Below are 20,289 nucleotides of genomic sequence, written 5' to 3'. Positions count from 1 at the left end.
TTTTTGATAGCGGCCATGTAAAGATTGACAGTATTCTGCAGTGCGCAGACCGCATTGTAGAGGATCTTAGTCGGTTTATTTAAGCCATCTTAGTTCAAAATGAGGGTGATACACAAGCGGTAGCATTATGATCATCCTACCTACTTGGTAGTATCTAAACTTCTTCAAATTCATCATATGCATGGCAACACATGGTCAAAATATCAAGATACATCCTGAGACATTCTATGCAAGGGGGGAAGGTGCAACTTGGGAAAAGAGCCATGCGAGGGAAGCTAAGGTGGTGCTTAATAAAGTAGGAATTAAGGTCTAGAATAGACAGCGTTCATGCTATAAGTTTTAAGAGGCAGTGGATAATAGTAATTCCAATTAGACATGCTTATCTTTAGAATGATATTTTAGAAGGGATTGAAATAATTTATTAATGGATCCGAGCTCTCCACTATCCCTTCTTCTCTCTTGGATGGTATGTGTGGACCTAGAATTTATCCCATGCAAGGAAAAGTTTCAGATAGCCAAGAGAAGGAACAACTATTCCTATTCCTTTTTTTTTTGTTTTACCTATTCCACTTTTTTGTTTTTAAAAAAAAAGAAAGAACTAAACCCAGCCTTGAAGTGTAGTGGATGTGAAACCACAAAAGAAGATGGATGGAGGATTTGTTCATAAGCTCACCAATGGGAAGTTCCTACATTTGATCAGTCTCTCTATTTAGTAGTGTGGACAAATAAAAGTAATCATTCAAGCAATCAATCTCTCTTTCAAAAATAAGCAAACTACACTTAAATTTTATGCTGGAGAATACATGCTTGATCATGAATGTGAGCTGTTCAAGAAAGACAACAAATCTAACACAACACTTGCAATGCAAGCAATGGAACAATTGTGAGTCTGCCTTAAGAGTCATTATTGCCTGCACTAAAGGCAGTGATTAAAAGACAGTGCAATATTGGGGGAGAAAAAAGGACGGCCACATCGTGGGCCATTTTGATTTGTAAGCTTTTCAGCAATTGTGATTATATGCCCATAGTAAGGTGCTTTACTTATGTTTAGGTGAAAGAATGCCCTTGCAACTTTTCCCCCAACTCTGCTTTTGTATGATGGGAAGAAAAAAATCAATCCTAGAGTTTCAGGAAAACAAAATAGGCATTTGTGAGTGAGAGATGAGCTTCTAAGATTAAGATAAATCTTATAAGATGTAGATAAATCTTTCAAAGTTTTAAATTATCTTCCAAATATCTACGCAAAGGTCCATTTATTACTTAAGAGTTCATTGAGACGAGACATTTTCCAAAAATGAAGTGGAAATAGTTAAGGAGGCATCAAGAATAAGTTTGGTGGAAATGCAATGGTGAATGAGACAGCGATGACTGACTGATGAGCCAGCAAAGCTATAACTTGATTGCTTAGTCAAAATTCTGGCATAATTATATTCCCCATATGCTGCTAATCGCTCTCAGGACGTCATTCTACAGTGATTTTGTAGATGCTTCCATGTGCTTCCTAAATTATTGTCTAATTGACGTGTTTCTTTCTGATCGGACTCAATTAAACTATGTCTGACCCTACTAATTGGGGAGTCTTGGGCCTTGAGCTAGAGAAATTATATGCAGGAATGAGATAGGCCGATTGGCATCATGCATGGTTATATTGGTGCACATGGAGGTTGTAATTTCTTCTCAAATTATTAGTTTATATAAAGAAATTATATTTTACACTGTGTTCATCATGTAATTATGCTCTTTTTTTTTACGGAGTGCATCGAGATAAAAGGAAATGAGAGGGTAGGGTAAAATTTCAAACGACAAACGAGTCCAACGGAAGAAAAAAAAAAACGAGAAAAAAATATTCTCTCGGCATTACGCCTGCTGAATCGCAGGCGCATCACGACACGCTGGCGTGCTAGAGCTAATCCATCGCCGACACGCTTTCGTAGGGATACTGGGACCCAAACTCGAGACTCCCGCCTTCACCGTCCGACGTGGTCCTCTCCTGAACCTCGCAATTCTGACGTCCGAAATGTGGCCGTGGTAACCTTTTTGGTCCACCGGGGATGAGAAGGGACAAAAATCTGTGAAGCAACAGGAGTCAGTTGAGTCACGCGTGAGAACTTCGCGTGCTGGCCAAATGAGGGTCTGAATTAGTGATGAGGACAGCGCAACTAAAGATTAGCGTTCTTCGACATGTTCGCTGCATTTGCTGTTTATGGGCTTGGCGTTGGGTCGATAATGTCGCTCTTCCGCCAGCGACTTGGTCCAACATGATGGAGATACAAAAACTCGTGTTTGGTTTGTTTGTTTGCTTTTTTTTTTTTTTTTTTTTGTTCCCCAAGTATACCGGCTCCTCGCACTTTAGTATAAACAAGAAAATCACAAAGAAGTAGCTAGCCCAGCTTGTATCCGCCAGATTTACCTAAAGAAGGTCCTCCGAGTGATGCACCGCATAGGAGGCGACCCAATCAACAGTTGTGTTGGCCTTTCGGTACACATGCGTGGCCCTGAACAAGCCGCAATCTCCTGGCATATGTCATATATTAAGGACAAGGACTGCCCATTCGACTCGGCAGTCGCCCACAGATCCTCTCAATCACCGAAGCCAAGTCGCCCTCTAGGTGGATATATACTGCACCCAGAGCATGCCTTGAGGTAGGAGAGACCCTCCCATGCCGCTTGCAGCTCCGCACCAATGATAGGGGTGTCGTAGATCTGTCGACCACCAATCGTCACAAACCTAAAGTGGTGGTCTCTGATGATAAAGCTCACTCCCCTCTCTTGCCTTGCTCAGCAACACTATATCAAAATTTACCTTGAGAAAACCATGGGGTGAGGGTTCCCAGAAAACAAATGCAAACCTGGTCACTGACATAGCTGAACGGGAGACCCAGATATCTCTAGTTTTAGGGGAATAGGATAGTGTACTATTGATGAACTTCGACGCATGAAGCAGAGCTTCAGCCACCACCGCCCTCGACTGGGACCATCTGTCCTCGAAGATCCGAATGTTTCTATCCAGCCAAGTATGATCGGCAAAATAGACACACTGGACCCCCACTCTACCTATCCTCGTTCCCCTCGTGTTTGATCATGGCGGAAGATCCCGCCCAGGAAAAACAACATTCAATACATCAACATAAAATATTTCTATAATTCATTGGGATATATATAGCTTGCTTTTCTATGATATATATATAGTTTGCTTCTCTCTCTCTCTCTCTCTAGACCATTCTCCAACATGCATAGCACTTGTTAGAGATTAGTTAGATCTGTACATTGCACCTGCATGACTCAAATAGCAACAAGCAACAAAGAGGCACAACCTAGTATTACTCATACATAGAACATATATTGAAATGATTTAAATGTATTTGTTGAAATCATACAATTCTCTATAATGTTGGGCTCTATTTGCCATCGCTTTGATCACTTTGATCAATCAATCACGACAACGGCTATCCGGTGTGTGTTGTTTTTACTAGACAAATAAAATTTACAATTTGATCCATGCATGCATGAACTTATGCGCCGGTGTCCAAATTGTAAACATGTATCCAAGCAACAATGGAGAAAGACAGGATTTCCATTTTTGGCAGACAAGTGGGACAATAATGTATGTAGGACCGGCACTACGTGGTTTATAATTTGTTATATGTAAGGAAACTATCCTTCTACATGAACCGCATCCGGTTTGTCTTAAATGATTCAATAAACAAACCGACCAGGTTTCAGCCTCCCTGCCCCCTCTCGTCGTTATTTATTTTTAATTACAACGCCGCCATTTAATGCTCCTCCGTACCGTTGCTCCCTCGCCGTCCCCGCATCCCCAAAACCACCACCTCCGTTTCCCCTTTCCTCTTTCTTTCCTTCCTCCAATCCCTCGCTCCTTCTCTCTTTGGTCTCTGTCCCACTCTCCTTCTCTCCTGAGGAGGTTTCTGCAAGATTTTTGCTGGGTGCTGGGATTCTGGTGGGGATCGGGGGATGAGGGAGATGGACCATCGGCTTCCGCAGAGCGGTAGGTCGCGAGGAAGGGAGAAGGCCTTCTTCGCGGGCGGCGGGGCGGCTAGGAGGATGATGGTGGGCTTAGATTCCAAGCCTAATGGCTGTGATCTCGGTTCGGTGGGTCGTGGTCACGGCGAAGGTGCTCCTCTTCCGCATCCTCTACTTGCTTCCACAACTGTTAGGGCTTTAGTTTGCCGTCTTCTTTGCATGTATTTTCCCCAGGTTATGCTCCGAATGTCGCAGAGAGACTTCCACTCTTATAAAGACCAAATCCTTTTCTCTTTTGAGCCAAAAAAATCGCTCCATTTCTTTTCCCTCTGCAATTTTAAAGAAAAATCCCTTCTTTTTTAGTGCTTTTGCCACTGGTTGCTTTAATAGAAATGAAATCCTAAAGATTTTTTTTAAAAAAATTATGGATATCACCGAATTGACATTGTGTTTATTGCATTTCTGGAACAAAAAGAGGGCTCGATATCTAGAAACATTATATTTAATTTAATATTATTAATCTTCTGAGCTTATAATGCGAGCTCATATGTTATTCTTACGAATCTATCACATTTTTGGCGTTAGGATTTTCTATTTTATTTATTTTTTATGTTGGTATTTAGTGCTTCATCTAGACAATGACACACACAAAAAAAAAAAAAATCCGACCTTTCTGCGCGTTGGTTGATGTCTTCCGCGCTTGCCCTCTATGTTTTTATCTTAGCAAAGCCACCTTATTTCCATCACCTAATTGACCAGCGTTACTCCAGCTTAATGATGCTGGCTTTCCTCACACTTTTCCACCAACGGTCGTTCCTTTCCATCGGTTTGTACCCTCTTTCACAGACAAATTTTCCTCCTAGGCAGTTAAGTCATCGACAGCAGTTTTTTTTTTTTTTTAGCCAATTTGATATGTCGCAGACTAGCAGTTCTGGAAATTTTTTTTTTAATCTTCGCTTTTGCACTTTGGATTCCAGTTTCTAAATATAGTTTTTGGTCGCTATAACCATGTAGCTAAATATCACATGATTGCTTTACCCAACTTCTAAGGTTAAGAGATAGCTGACTTAATTGCTCCAACTGATCCTCTACAGCTCAAGTTGAATGATTTCCTACAGCATCAATATGTGGCAGATCTGACAGGCCCCAAGAAAATCTAGCTAAGATTTCCTTTCCATTTAAAACCAAATCACCTTGACGTGTTCAGCACAATTCCGAGTTGTACAGTGGATAGAAATCTACCACATACCCTAATTCTCGGAATTTCTTACAACTAGGGTTGTGAAGGATTTGCATTCAAAGTTCCTTATTTTCCATTTTTATTAAAATAAACAATTTTGTCAAATTTCCGAGAGATTGATGATATAATCTAGCTGCCTTAAATGGACCAACGGTAGCCGGTTAATATATTTTATAGAAAGTAATTTTTCTTACCTTCTTTTAATATTTTTTTACCTAATTAAAATTAGTGTTTTAAAAAATGGATGTTTAGATATTTTAAACATATATTCATCTTTTGCATATAAATGCAGTGTGTTGGATGATATCTTGCGCCAGACTTTTTACCCTACAAGTATGCTTAATATATTTTAAGGTAGTCTGTCATCGAGATTAAAACCCTATTATGATAGCTTTGAGGAATCATTATCATGGATATGTTTTTTTTTCAGGACATGATCAGTTAATGGGACAAAGAAATGCTGTGACTATGGCTGTGGATTCTACTTGTGGCAGTGCCTCTCGAAGAGAAGAAAATTCTGTAAGTGCTTGATTTTTGTTTTCTAGCTAATATGCATCATATAAGCTGCTTGTGCTTAAGTTATCAGCGAGTTACACTGAAGATTGTTCATTATGCCTTTTTTATTGGCATGTAGACTCTCCGTTTGTTTACATGGGTCTTTAAATCATCACCCTGATTCATCTCACTGAGATGTACTCCATCTTCTGCAACATATTCATGATATTAAATATATAGAATTTTTCTCGGTGTTCTTTCTTTACTTTTTAATGCATGCATTTGGATAACTTACTATTCACTCATAATACATATCTTCACATGCTTATACTTTTCATATTTGTAGTTCACCCTTGAGTTGAGGCAAAACTCATACAGGAAAGTCAGTGGAAGACCAATGAAAGCAATAATGAACGAAGAGACGTTTAAAGAAACAGATACAAGGAGAACCTCACCTAGTGTAATTGCTAGATTGATGGGTCTTGATGAGCTGCCTCCTCCCAAAGTAGTTGATAAACATCAGAAGGAAATAGAGAGCCGCTTCTTGAAAACATCACATGCTGGTTCTCAAGATAAGTATGCGCCTTATGTGGATCATTCACGTCAGACAAACACTCCTGAGCTCCAAGGAGTTAAAGATGTTTTTGAAGTCATGGAAACATCCAAGGTTGAGAAGGACAAGGATGAGCTATTTCATAAGGCAGTGCCAAGAATGAAACATGAGACTGATGTAACCTTTAACAAGCAGAAGTTCATGGATGCAGCATTTCTTTCAACTGGTGAAACACCTAGAAGCTCAAAGGAATTTAATGATGCATCAGAAAATTTTGATATCAGTGGGGATCTTTTCCTGAAATATCACCAAGAATCCAATTCCCTATTCACAAAACCTCTCCATGATCGGAAGTGTCTTCCTACCTCGTCTCATGCAAAACGTATTACAATTTTAAAATCATCAAACAATACAAAGTCTGAGATGCATGAAGTATGCTCTTCTAGGAAACCCACTGCTAGCCTTCTGAGTCACTCTCTTAAAGAATACAGTGGTTCTCATTCATATAAGTTGCCAAGATTACAATATGTGGGCAAAAATTATATTTGTCCTCATCCTAGTCAGATTGTTGTTTTGAAGCCAAGTCTTGAGAAGGCCTGGAACACGGGTAAAACTGTTTCATTACCAAGAGCTTCCGAGAATTTTCAGTTGGATTTCCGAAGTCACAGAGAATTTGGACGACCTGGATTTCGGGAGTCATACAGGGAAGGAAGAGTTTGGCATAATTTCTTTGATAATGTGGATGCTTTGGGATCCAAAAAGAAGAGTTCAAGGGAAATTGCTAGAGATATTACAAAAGAAATGAGACAGTCTGGAAGTAGTGATACTAAGAAGGCATCTACTTTGAGACTTAATGGGCACATCGGGGATGAAAGCTCGTGTATTATGCCAGGAATGTCTAATCTGCACAATGCTGTGGCATGTCAAAGTTCTTTTGATCACTTGAATGAGTGGAATAGCAGCTATAACACCTCATCAACTTATTCTGCTGAATATTCTGTGAGCAGGGAAGCTAGAAGACACCTTTCTGAGCAATGCAAGTTGAGCAACCGGTTTAAGGAGGGGGAACATGTCGGTAGAGGTATGAGTACTTTAGGGGAAATGCTTGCTCTGTCTGATGAGGAAAGACTGATGACAATTTTGGACTCGCAGAGTATCCATAAAGTTTCGGATGAGAAACTGGCTCGAGCTGAGGTGCCCAAGACATGGGGTTTCCCTTCAGGTATTAGTAGTATGGACAGTTGGAATGATGGATATTTTATAAATTTACCAAGGTCCTCATCTTTTTCAGGTTCATCAAAAGTTCATGGACCTCTAAATCCATGCAGCAAAAGGGATCGAAGTAGTGGTGGTGGTTCTTATATTCTTAATGATGTGCTAGGTTTGGGCCCAAATGTTACTTTAAATAGAAAATCCAACCTTAATGGAAGTCCTTTGTTCAGACATGCTAAATGTGACACTAAGTCTCAGTATCTTAATTCTGGTAGTGAGGAAAAGCTACCTGTATGGGAGATTCATGTGAAGCCAGAAGATACGAGGAAAAAGGCTCATATAAAAGTTCCTGCTGAAGTGAGGCCTAAGGTTCCTGACTTCTCTTATGACACCAGGGCCGATGCAGGGATCCTGGTTGATAATTTCTCAGTTCCCCAGAATATGGAATCCAAAATTCCATTAGCATCTGTCCAACAGCGAACAAGAGATATACTTCTAAGAGAGGATGGAGACTCTTCTGGCAATGATCAGAATGGTCTAGCTATGGAGGTAAATATTTATAATGATCAGAATGATCTTCAATGGGGATTTCCTTGATTTTAGATGGCATATTTATGTTTCATAGTATGTCAAATGAAGGAGGAAAATAATTGCTTGAATCAAATTATATTTTGCTTTCAATTTCTCTTTCTCGTGTTTGCACATGCATTTTGCCTCCCCCCCCCCACCCCCCCAATAATTACATATCCGATTTAGACTGATAGATGAATATGCAAGCATATGTTTCATACTTGTTTGAATAATAGCAATGAGATTCTCCAATATCATGCTAAGAATAGCTAGGATTTCTAAAAGAAGATGCTATTTGTTTGATGAGAAATAAAAAAGAAATCGAAAATTCGCGTGGCTGAAGCTAAAGCAGCTACTTCTGAAGCAATGACTGGAGTGGGAGAGTTAGAGTTGAAAAGACGATTAGTCACTTCTTTTTCTCATTTAGAACTACACATGATCCACATGTAAAATCTGAATATACTTAGATCCAGCTGTAATCTGAACATAAACAAATGATTCCTGTGTTCGTAGTTGGTGATTTTAGTTATATGATTTCCTATCATGTGTTATCTGCTTAATATCCTTTTTGTACGTATTATTGTGCAATACCAAATTCTCTCTGTTGTGTTGGCTCAGACTACAAATAATGACTATACTTGCCAAATCTACTCCGGACAACCTTCTCTGGGGGACCATCTACCAAACGTTAAGATTGGTATTTGACTCCATCAATCATACTCATTTCCAAATCATACATGAATCATTAGCACGCCAACTTTATTCACCTTGCATTATGGGACTTCTTCACCTGTTTCGTAACTAGTATTTTGGCAAATTTCTCTGCCCTTTATCTTCCATTTTTCTTCCATTTTCTGTTTTTGTGCCTCTATATAATTGGTGGTCTAGACAATTAACATTGTTCACCAAAATTTTGTCTTTTATGATGAAATTAAATTCTAAATATATCATCTATGTCTTCATCTCTTTCACTTTTCATAAAATAAGTGAACCTTTCTTTTCAAGAAGTACGGGTAAGAATTAAGTTCATATGCAAAAAGTACAACTAAGCAATATTTCTATACTAAATGTTGAGTTGTATCCTTCCAGGAGACATCATCAGACCGTCCTCAAGTTGATTTTCATCCTATGCACTCTGATGATACAGAATCAAGGTCTTCTGTAAGCTCCAAAGAGGTTGTGCAACCAAGTCCGGTCTCTGTTCTTGAGCCATCATCAGAAGAGAAGTCCAGTTTGGGATGTTTCAAGAGGGTTAGTGCAGACCTTAAGGGTAAGTGGGAAAAAATATTATATTTTATTCATTTCATAACAATCTTACTTTTGTTCACCTGTTCTACCCTTTACAATTCCTGTTCCAGAGCTCCAAATGCAGCTTCAATTTCTGCAGCCGGAGTCAGTTGATGCATATGCAGATGGATCAGGACTGTTTGTATCAGGTGATGTGGATGCGAGTAGAGATTGTCACTCCCTTCATCAGACAGGAGACATCCTGCAAGAATTCATGGATGAAGAGGAAAGAGACTTCTCATACCTACTTGACATTCTCATCGATTCCGGTGTTCATGCTGCCAAGCAGGACAGGCTTTTCAATTCATGCTACTCTCCAGAACATCCAGTGGGCCCAGGCATGTTTGAAAAGCTTGAACAGAAGTACAACAAATTGGCGACATGGTCAAGATCAGAGAGAAAGCTGTTTTTTGATCTTATAAACTCTGTTCTTGCAGAGATCCTCACCCCATGCATGGACCTGCATCCATGGGTGCAGTCCAACAGTAAGATTGGGCCCATGTGGGGCTGTGAAGGGCTAGTTGAGAAGGCATGGCAGATGTCAGTTAAACAGCGGAAAGAACTGAACGTAGGTAATCCAGAGGAGAAGGTCCTGGATTTTAAGTGGTTTGAATTAGGAGATGATGTTGACATAATTGGAAGGGAGATTGAGAGGATGTTGAAGGAGGACCTTTTGGAAGAGCTTGTTTCAGAGTTCATCTTAGGGTAGGTTTTGGAAGAAAATATATTTGGCAAATACGTGCTACTGTCTAATGACCTCAGCAATAGAAATTGGGAGTTTCAGATACACGGGAATGTCTAGCGGGCTCTGCTCTTGCAATAATCCAATCTAATGGTATCATCTACAGTCATCCAAGGTTCAGAAGATCGTTACGAGTTACGTGTCATCATTTTCCAGTTACTGAAGAGCCTGATGCACTAGCAGGTGTTAATCTCTCCTTTCAGAACAATTACCAAAGTATATATATTGTTGTCCTTAGCAATGAACTGGTGAAGCATCACATACCCATCCTAATCAGGTAGCATGCGATTCATAGCTACCAGCTGTCATTGTTGGTTTGCCCAGATACTTCACGCCAAAATTTGCGGCGAGTAGTTTTCAGCGGGTGGTGGTACTTTTCCATGCTTCAAGAGGTGGATATGATTGTGAATGAGTGCTTCATTTTGATTGGGCTAAACTTGTAAGCATTGCGAGTCAAATATGAACTTTGAATTCCTGGAATCCCAAGTTTGTGGCTATGGTGTCTTAAAATATTGACTGCGACAAAGTACATGCATGGAGTACTGAAATACCAAAAATGAAAAGATGGGGATGGAGAACTAGCAAGATTGAAGAAAGAGTTTTGTATAATTTAGTAATTTTTTGGGCTGGCAATTTTAAGTCTGCTCAAGTTTGTCTGTTTTTGTCCCTGTGTGATGTATAGGTGGGTAGCTCGAGTTTATTGTACGAGGATGTAGAACACTTGTGCTATAGGAAATTAGGCCTGGTTTGAGATTATCACCGTTATTATTATGATTGTGATTATCATCATCATCATGATCATTATCATCGTCACTATTATCATTATCATTATAATTATCATCATCATTGTTATGATTATGATTATTATCATCACCATTATTATCGTTATGATCGTTGTTATTATTCTGCATATATGATCATAGATATGACTTGCAATCAGTTATGATCGTTGTTATTATTCTGCATATATGATCATAGATATGACTTGGAGGTTCCGAAGATTTGTGGTCATGGTCACTGCTATATTTCATGCGAAAACAGTACTCAGGTGATGTAGAAATCTCATACAAAAAGTTCACACTAGAGGTGGGACTCCCCTATCACTCATCTCACTGCCAGACTCTACAAAATTAGGTACTGGCTGTGGGAGGAATAGAAGATTCACTTATTAGCTGTGACTTTTTCTTTTTTTTTTTAAGCGGTATGAGATTTCCATGTCTCTCTTCATGCAAGGGCACAGGAATTTCTGTGCGAGCAAGATGACCATAAATCCTCCTTGGTTTCATTAAAGATTCATGCAAAGCATGGAGTAAACCAACTGCTAAGAAATCGTCTGAAAGATACTTTGCCAATAACAGGATTGCGAATGTTTGTTCCGTGATTTGGTGAATATTGCTTTCATTTTCTTTTTAGAGTCTCGTATATCAAAGAGCGGCAATCGGGGCAGGTTCTGAGCCAAACTACGGTTTATATTTTTAAGCTTAAAAGAGGCAGTCCGTTGATCATTTCACTTGAAGCAAGGGGATCATATAGGAGATGATACTCACCAAGACCAGAAGGCTTAATGGAGTTCAGTATTTATGTTAGCTGAAGGTTTTAGCTTGCTCTTGTCAGGTTACCAAGATGTCAGTGCAATGCCATCCTCCATAGTTGGAGTTGATGCATGGGGCTAAGCTGATCGAACCTGGGCTACCTGTATTCTTATTTCATCGGAAGTTCTATAATTTTAGCTAATATGTACATTCTGATAGGGGATTAAAATTTAGTTAATTTGCTTGTTGGAATCAGAACCAGAGGGAAAAAACTGGCGGGTTGAAAACCAGAAGCAAGTCTCATTTAATTTTGTATTTCATTTTGTTAGTTATGAAAGGAAAAAAGGGAGTTTCGGAAAAAAAAAAGAAAGTATGGACTTCAGAATATGGAGAAGAACCAAAACAAAATGGTTCCACCTACTCAAAACTCAGAGGGTGCAGCCTACTACTAAAATCCTGGTTCTTGCAAGAGTTGCGTTCTTCTATGCAAGAAGAAAACTTAGAAAGAACAAAGAAGTTTGGATCCAAAAAAGTATACTTAGACAGTTCATTCGCAAAGCACAACAAAATGAAGAGGAATTTGTTTCATTTCAAATACTTCTAGAGAAGGAGTGGGAAAAATCAAAATCTTCCTACAGACTTTCTGAAAGAATGTTGTATGTTTTTGCAAAATATTCGTCTGCCTAATTATTTTCTAAACTTCTTGAATATTTGAAATAATTGTCGATCCTCCAATCGTGCTATTTTTGTGTATTATTCATGAATGATTCTTGTGATTGTCTTTCACACGTTTCTTTTGGCAAATCATTGGAGTCTTAGAGGTGCTGCAGCTCCAAAGAAAGGGCTTACGCAGAAGATGGTTTTGGCAACACCAAGGCCTTCTGGGCTGTCTAGAATCTCTGGACTGGTGTCTGTCTTTTCTTTTTCCTTTCTGCCATTTGCACAATCAGAATATCACCTCGTTCCAGCACGAATAAAAAAAAAGGAAGAAAGCAAAAGAAAAAGAACAGCAGATCTATCCTATTTCATTTTGTGGCAACTTCTAAAAGACTCTGCGCCAGTTTCTCTCCAAAACAAATTCAGAGGTTGCACTCAAATCTTGCCCGGAATTCACGGCCTTTACACGCTGAAGGACGAACCGTTGCCTGGAAACATGACATCGATAGACCTTTAAATCATTAAAAGCTTGACGAGGACTTCCAGTCCTTACAGCCATGGTTCAGAAGAATACTAGCATTTGTCAATGGTGGAGCCGTTGAACAAATCAATCTCACCATTGATTTGATGCTGATGTTGCATCAATTCAAATATCTCTTTGTGATTTTCTAGATATCATTAAGAAGTGTGTTTATTCAAGAGGAGGATGTCATGAAGTCAACCAATTTTGGCAGTGGCACGGGCCATTCAGCTAGAAATGGAGTTGATGAGACGGAGTAGTTCGGTTGTCATGATGTATCGAGTCAGCTGTACCCACTCCACCTGTGCATACTTCCCAAGCTCATTCCTCCCCATAAAAGCACACACATCACGCATCCAAATCCCAAGTCCCTGCTCATGAAATCCATCACAGTGGCTCCAACTTCCATAATATGGAAATGTTCATATATTGGCGAACCCCCAACATGGCTTGGCTTCTCGTCGCCATCTTCTTCACTGTCAGTCCGTCAACCTCAACCCGGATTCTAAGCCATCAACCACCCCCACCGCGCGGCGGCGATCGAGCGATCACCTTCTTCATGAACGACGTGCTGGGGACCTCACGGCCAGCGGCCGGTACCGGAGCTCCACCTCCGATCGCAAAGCCCATGGGTGGAAGGCCTCCGGCAACCGCTGCCTTCGCAGGCCAGACTGGTCCGCCCAACAAAAGCTGGTTGCCGCTCCTAACGAGCTTGCATGCATCGGCATTGGAGTCGGGAACAGTCACCATGATCGATGAGACATTAAGAGGCAGCGTCGCACTCGGGCCGCCGACGGCAGGGAAGGTGCAGGGGATGTACGTGACGAGCACAGGGGATAACAGCAGCCACATGGTGGCAATGAAGGCCACCTTCGAGGACGGCAGGTCGGATGACAGCTTGAGATTCTTCGGGGTCCACCATCTAGGCCTGCCGGAGTCTCACATCGCAGTCGTCGGCGGCACCGGAAGATATCACGGTGCAAATGGGTTTGCCGTGGTCAGGGCCACTGGTTCAAGGGAGAGCGCGGACGGGGTTCTCTCGGTTACTGTGTATCTCGAGTAATATAGCCATCTGATTTCCTCCAACAATGCTGCCTGGAGATGCAAAACAGTGGATTTGAATATATTTCTCTCCTTTTGAGTAATACTTTGAGTAATTGAATCATAATATATAAAATGTCAGTCACAAAGTAACATGGATAATGGCAGTTGCCAGGCCAGTCTACATGAAAAGAAAAAAAGAAAGCCAAAACTGTAGCAAATGGCCACAGCCTGTAAAATTGTGTATTTGTTTTGCTTTCAGATCCTGTGCTAGCATTTGCAACTCATCTGATTCACTTCTCAGAATAAGTTGTTCTCTGAAATTAAAACGTACAAGGATGACGAAGATAAACAACATACAAAACTTGCCCTGCCTCGGAAGGAATTATTAAGAGAGCAATACGATGACAAATTCAATTAATGGTACATTTGTTGGACCACATATTATAGATGATCTCAGTTTTTGGTTTTATGACTGCGCATCCAAGATACGCTGCCGGAAGTTGGTCACCATCCGGGGCAGCCCTTCCCTCAATGATATCTTTGGCTCCCAATTCAGCAGCTCTTTTGCCTTGGTGATATCTGGTTTCCTCATATGAGGGTCATCTGCAGTGTTGGGTTTGAACTCAATTGCTGCGGTCGAATCAATTGTTTCTTTGACAACCTGCATGGGTAGGGATGAAGTTTCTTGGGGAAAAAAATGCCATATGCGGTTCGTGTGAAAACAATTCTCAGACAAACCTCAGCAAGCTCCAACATGGTGAACTCCCCTGGATTGCCCAAGTTGAAAGGTCCGATATGCTCACTTTCCATTAGCGCTACCAATCCATCAACCTAACAAGTTTGCCAGGGGTAATATAAAACTCAAAAGTCATCTTTATAATAATTGACAACTGCAATTTCATGATACAAATAATCCATATTCATTTACTAAGTAAACTCCATATAATAGGTATTTGAATATCTTTGGCTATGAGTATTTGTTTTTGAGATGGTGTGAGTTCTGTTCTTCTAAAAGAAAATATCAGATGACTTTAGTGATCAAAACTCATCTAATTACAAAATAGTATTGGATTAGCTTTAACATTACTGACCAAATGATGGAGCATGCACCATATAGTCTAGCTCTCCCCTACACAGGTTACCTACTTTCAAACAATCTAAAAACAGCATAAGGATACAAAGCTTGGTTGGTATAAGAATATAGAGCATCATAAAAAGACAGCAAAAAGTTGAGCCTGATCCACACTTGTCTAGCTTAATGCAAAGCTCATTTAGTATTCATCGACTTCTAGTAAGAAAATTAATTTTCATTGGGACAAATTTCCGTCTGCATCAAACATCAGAGATGATGTAAGAATTCTATAAATGAAGCAAGCAAATGGTAGTTTAAAACAAACAAGTTCATTTACAACCTAGGCACAAATTGAAGTATAAGTTAGGAAGAAAAAGCATGTTGTTTCGGATAATAGTAAACAGGACAAGAATTATGATTCAGTACCAAGTCAGAAACATATTGGAAACTTCGAGTTTGCTTCCCATCTCCATAAACTGTCAATGGCTGTCTACGAAGGGCCTGTAAAGAATAAATAAAAAGATTAGAATCTCCTGGTCCTCATTGTTCTTTACCATGTGAAGCTCACAATTTTTGCATTATGCAAGCAACTAAGGATTTAAATTCATATGAAAGGGTGAAGCCAACCTGTGCAACAAAATTGCTGACAACACGCCCATCATCAATGCACATGCGAGGCCCATAAGTATTGAAAATACGTGCAATACGCACCTGAAAATGGGAACTTTTTCTCACTTGTCCATGAAGTAGACACAGAGTTACAATTACTTCACTTACAGTCGGCAAGCAAGCGAGGCATACCCTTCCTAAATGTACTTGAATAGAAGATGTACAAAAGAATTATACAAATTATTAGTCCATATTGCCAAGATGCAATAACCCTAGGAGGCTAAGAGTGCCAAGAATACCATCCTCCATTTTTGATGTTCATCAGTAAATATATGAAAATGAGAGAGGAACATTGTCTAAAGGTCATCATGATGCAGGGGGTAAAAGGCATGGCTTTCATTAGTAAGTCCTATTCATCCATACTATACAGAAATACTTACAAAAACCAACTAGCATTGCCATATCTGTAGCATGATTGAACTTTGAGGCAAAGATAGCAGAATAATTCAATATACCACATAGGAGTACATAAAGCCGGTCCAAAATAAATGGAATAAGGTTGCCTTTCATGTTATTTTTACTATAGAAGATAATTGGTTTCTAAATGTGCTGAGAGCAGAGCCATCGCCCCCCTTCCCACTCCAAGTGAGCATGTCCGCCTAACTTTTTCAGGTCACATATGGCCTTTATCCTTTTTTTAGGTTCACTAGGATAGGAATTTCAACTATCGGAGGTGTCAAAATCGCTACATATTCAATGTGGTGCTACTGGATATCTAGTATCAATATGTTGATATGGGATACTGCATCAATATTATGTTTAGTAACCATTCTAATAATCAGTTCACTTTTCCAAGGCATTTGGAACATGAAACAATGCTATGCTCGGCACTCACTGCATTGTACAGCTTGCATATAATGCTATCATTGACATAAGCAGAGCTAGAAACACATACACCATGTGTCACACGCTGTTTCCTGTTGTATGCGCTTTGCAGTTCCTTAGTGCAGAACCCACATGGAACCTGCCGAATATATGTTGTGCAATATGTATTGATGGCATGCATGTACATGTAGCATTTTTCATAATTCAATTTGGTCACTCATGTAAAGCATGTAGATCTTGCATTCTTCATCATCTAATTGTCATTCATGAATTATTAACTCAATCAAATTTAGTAAATTCAGTTGAATTGCAGCAGTTCATCATGAAATGCTGCAAACAGAACTACCATCACCACCCAATATAGTTAATTCATAATAAACACTCGAACATGGTTACCTCAACATCTGCACCTCGATGGTAGTCCATAGTTAAAGTTTCTGCCGTTCTCTTACCTTCATCATAACAACTCCTAACACCTACGAAACACCAAGCAACAACACTTGCAAAATTTGAAGGGCAACTCAAAGATCACATAGGAACTATCAAGGCACTCTTCAGTATACATAAAAAAAAAGTATCAATTGACATGTAGCTTACCAATAGGGTTGACATTGCCCCAATATGTCTCCTTTTGTGGGTGTTCAAGTGGATCACCATAAATCTCACTGGTACTCGTCAACAAGAAACGAGCCCCAATTCTCTTTGCCAATCCCAGCATATTCAGAGTCCCCATCACATTTGTCTTGTAACCATAATTAAGAATTCAAACTTCAACTACATCAAACATCGTATGATGATTTGCAATAACTAGGGACATATCAAGGAACAATCATAAATCAAAACAATCTTGCTCAAACAACTCCTAGCAAAATTATAAATCTTAAAGAATAATCAAAACCCTAAAATTAAGATAAAAAACCTATTTTTCAGAATGCTAATAGTTCATTTTACAAAAAAAATGTTTAGTTCTAGTATCCTACCAGCTTCTAACGATAAAATTTAGCATGATCTCAATCCCAGTCCAACCCCGTCAACAGGATATGCTACAATCCACCTGAACTGATAATAAAGATTCACTTCATCAAAGCAAAGAAAGATGGCGATAAATATTTTTAGATCCGAAAAAAAAAGGATATGATGGTCTTGATGGGATTATACTTGTAATGAACCGGCGAAGCAGGGCAAGCGAGATGGTAGATCTGGTCGACCTCGAGCAGGATGGGCTCCACGACGTCGTGGCGGATCAGCTCGAACCTGGGATTGTGGAAGTGGTGCACCACGTTCTCCTTCCTCCCCGTGAAGAAATTATCGATGACGATGACGCTGTCCCCCCGGGCCAGCAGCTTGTCCACCAGGTGGCTCCCCACAAACCCCGCTCCGCCCGTCACCACGATCCTCAGCGGCGGCCTCCTCAGCCCCACCGGCATCCTCCTCCCAGCGGAGGCGGCGGAGACCGGGAGGAGGTCGCGGTGGGGGACGTCGGAGGTGGGGAGGAGGCGGTCGGACGAGGAGAGGTAGGGCTGGAGGAGGAAGAAGCAGGAGGCGAGGGCGGCGCCGACGAGGACGAAGAGGAGGCGCTGCTCGCGGAGGAGGTAGGAGGCGGCGGCTGACGAGCGGGAGTTGTGCTGCCTCGCGGCCGTGACGGTGTAGGTCGGGGAGTGGGTCCGGATTGGCTGCTGCTGGCCGAGGCCGGGCAGCTTGTGGAGCTGCTTCATGGCTCTCCGGGGAAGATCTGACGGTAGATCCGGGTGATGAATCGGTATATCCGGTTGTCCCTGCGGAACTCCACAAGCCGGAAGGAGAAGGACAGAAAGAATTAAAGAAAGGGAGGAGTTATTTGAAGGGAGCTGGGGATGGTTTCGGTCTTTCGGACAAGAGTCGAGGAGGGTTGAGACTTCGGGCACATCAAAGTGGACTCGCAGATGGAAAGGGGGTTGGGCTAAAAGCTCGCTCAAGACAGCCCATTTAGGGCCTATTTGGGAAAGCCCTGTTAGCTTGCTTAGTTTTATTTTTTTTTTTCCTTTTTTTTTATCCAGACCCATTCTAATTCTGACCTAAATTCCATAAATAAACCTTTTGAATTGTAGGATAAAAAAAAAACTATGAAGGTTATTTTTTTTTTACCTATAAAATTTGGGCTAGAGAGAGATTGGGTTGATATGGATCTTACTTAAATAGGCTGTATAATTCATAATCCGATAGAAAATCTAACTTGATTGGATTTTCCAAATACTATGTTCTAAGCCTCTTGGGCTCATGACATTGTGTGAGAAGGCCTCAACAGTGCTTCATAACAACCCACAATTTCTCTTTTTCTAGTTTAGCTCATATGCATAACAAAATGGGATGGCTCTCTCCCCAGAAACAAATCGTATGTGTTGAGCACAAAATAAACCTGTAAACTAAGACCCAAAGTAAACAACAAAGCCATCTTTAATTTCATCCATTTGTATTCCCATGCTTCTCTGAAGATGCTTAATTTGCACTCATAACCTCTCACAAATTGATTAGGCTCCAAATCACCTAAACAAGCATGAATGTGTATATTTACCTTCACCCTGATTGCAGCATTCTGGCTATAGGTGCCCATAGCACTTTAGTTTTGAAACTGTTTGGTAGAAACATACAAGAATATTTGTCGATGTTTATTTTATAATTTATTGAATCTCTTGTTCAAAGAGTTAATAGAGTATGATGCTTCATCATAATTAACTATTTTTGAAGTATTTAAATTAAATAATTAAAAGAAAACACCATAGAATAACTTGTCTCAAACTAGAAACAAACCAAAAAGCTTTGTCTTAACCAAGGCACCAAAATTACAGCTTTTATATATCCATTTTTTTCTTAAAAAACAAAGAATGTTGACCGGAAAGAATACAAGAAAAATGATACCTAATAATCAGCATGACCGATATTCACTCTCGTCACAGCTGCAGCCTACTGATATTTCGACAAAATAGAAACTTTGATCTATATCATCGGCCTATAAATTCCTTGTGATGACAAAATTTTGAAGGAAAATTAATGTCTCCAATTCTTAACCATCTAAGAAAATCTTCGGATATCATGGGACTCGATGAATTTGATAAAAATGAGCTTTAGATAATTTGAAAGAGTCATTGGAGATTACTGACAATACCTACTTGACTATTCATTCTTACTTGACTTTTCTTGACTTACCTTTTCTAGCACGAGAATTATAGGGATAAGCCACCCTTTCTTACTTATGAACAATGGAGATGGATCGATAACGCAAGCTATTTAAAGACAAACTTGGTCCACACTTCACAAAGAGGAGGTATACTTAAATCAATTTTTTTGTTGAAATCCATTGGATTATAATTTTAGATGTGATAGCATTTAACTATGCTGGGGCCTTATAAGCACATCTATGTTGCAAAGCGGGCCTAAACTTTCAAAGGTTTATGATTCCAGTTCTTGAATATTTGGGGGGGAAAAATTAATCTGTCATGTTAAATGCTAGGTGTAGGAATTCAAATTCCTCGCATGTTATTAATCTTTGTGATCATATTTTGTAAATACTAGAAATTATTAATATCATTCTGTAAATTCTAGACCATCATATAAGCTATCTATAGTAATTTGACAAAATGGTAAAATTTTATGTTTTTACTAAGTAAGCCATGATGGGTGGTTACGCAGAGTTGGTCATATTAATCTATCAAGTTAAATAAACTAAGTTAATTGGAAACATGTTAGGATGAAATTGAGTAAGTCAATGCCTAACAATGCCTAGGGATGCTATTATAAGAATTTGGAGGATATGAGAATGGACAAGGTCTTCAAATTGTGCCAGATTGTGACAAAGATGACAAAGGGAGATGCGAAAGGTTGCAATAGTGGCTACTTATGCCTAAAGCCTAAGG

The 20,289-nt window shown here is 39.9% G+C and overlaps 3 protein-coding genes across 6 annotated transcripts; 2 read left to right on the top strand and 1 right to left on the bottom strand.

Moving 5' to 3' along the window:
- The first annotated feature begins 3,670 nt into the window (after nucleotides 1-3,670).
- Nucleotides 3,671-10,836, top strand: LOC103705996 (uncharacterized). Of its 3 annotated transcripts, none has more exons than XM_039125015.3 (5): nucleotides 3,671-4,132; nucleotides 5,652-5,740; nucleotides 6,063-8,030; nucleotides 9,141-9,321; nucleotides 9,410-10,836. In XM_039125015.3, the coding sequence occupies exons 1-5, from the start codon at nucleotides 3,973-3,975 to the stop codon at nucleotides 10,045-10,047; spliced, it is 3,036 nt and encodes a 1,011-aa protein (XP_038980943.3). In that variant the 5' UTR covers nucleotides 3,671-3,972; the 3' UTR covers nucleotides 10,048-10,836. The 3 variants fall into 3 exon arrangements, with proteins under 3 accessions (XP_038980943.3, XP_088559738.2, XP_088559739.2); XM_088703612.2 differs by lacking the exon at nucleotides 3,671-4,132 and adding an exon at nucleotides 4,557-4,807; XM_088703613.2 differs by lacking the exon at nucleotides 3,671-4,132 and adding an exon at nucleotides 5,514-5,575.
- Nucleotides 10,837-13,059: 2,223 nt separating this feature from the next.
- On the top strand, nucleotides 13,060-13,925 carry LOC103702908 (dirigent protein 16-like). Its single transcript, XM_008785546.6, has one exon. The coding sequence runs from the start codon at nucleotides 13,202-13,204 to the stop codon at nucleotides 13,850-13,852; it is 651 nt and encodes a 216-aa protein (XP_008783768.3). The 5' UTR covers nucleotides 13,060-13,201; the 3' UTR covers nucleotides 13,853-13,925.
- Nucleotides 13,926-13,937: 12 nt separating this feature from the next.
- On the bottom strand, nucleotides 13,938-18,364 carry LOC103702811 (UDP-glucuronic acid decarboxylase 1-like). 2 transcript variants are annotated; one of them, XM_008785379.6, is made up of 7 exons: nucleotides 17,536-18,342; nucleotides 16,997-17,144; nucleotides 16,796-16,875; nucleotides 15,533-15,616; nucleotides 15,332-15,406; nucleotides 14,572-14,664; nucleotides 13,938-14,494 (listed from the first exon to the last, which is right to left on the bottom strand). In XM_008785379.6, the coding sequence occupies exons 1-7, from the start codon at nucleotides 18,112-18,114 to the stop codon at nucleotides 14,300-14,302; spliced, it is 1,254 nt and encodes a 417-aa protein (XP_008783601.3). In that variant the 5' UTR covers nucleotides 18,115-18,342; the 3' UTR covers nucleotides 13,938-14,299. The 2 variants fall into 2 exon arrangements, with proteins under 2 accessions (XP_008783601.3, XP_038980942.2); XM_039125014.3 differs by lacking the exon at nucleotides 16,796-16,875 and having other exon boundaries at nucleotides 15,533-15,720; nucleotides 17,536-18,364.
- Nucleotides 18,365-20,289: the final 1,925 nt, after the last annotated feature.

This window comes from Phoenix dactylifera, chromosome 8 (assembly GCF_051530095.1).
Source record: "Phoenix dactylifera cultivar Ajwa chromosome 8, Ajwa_hap1_PhDact_Kaust_v1.1, whole genome shotgun sequence".
In the NCBI taxonomy this organism is placed as follows: domain Eukaryota; kingdom Viridiplantae; phylum Streptophyta; class Magnoliopsida; order Arecales; family Arecaceae; genus Phoenix; species Phoenix dactylifera.
The sequence above is the reverse complement of the archived record's forward strand: the minus strand, read 5'-3'. Positions and strand labels throughout refer to the sequence as shown.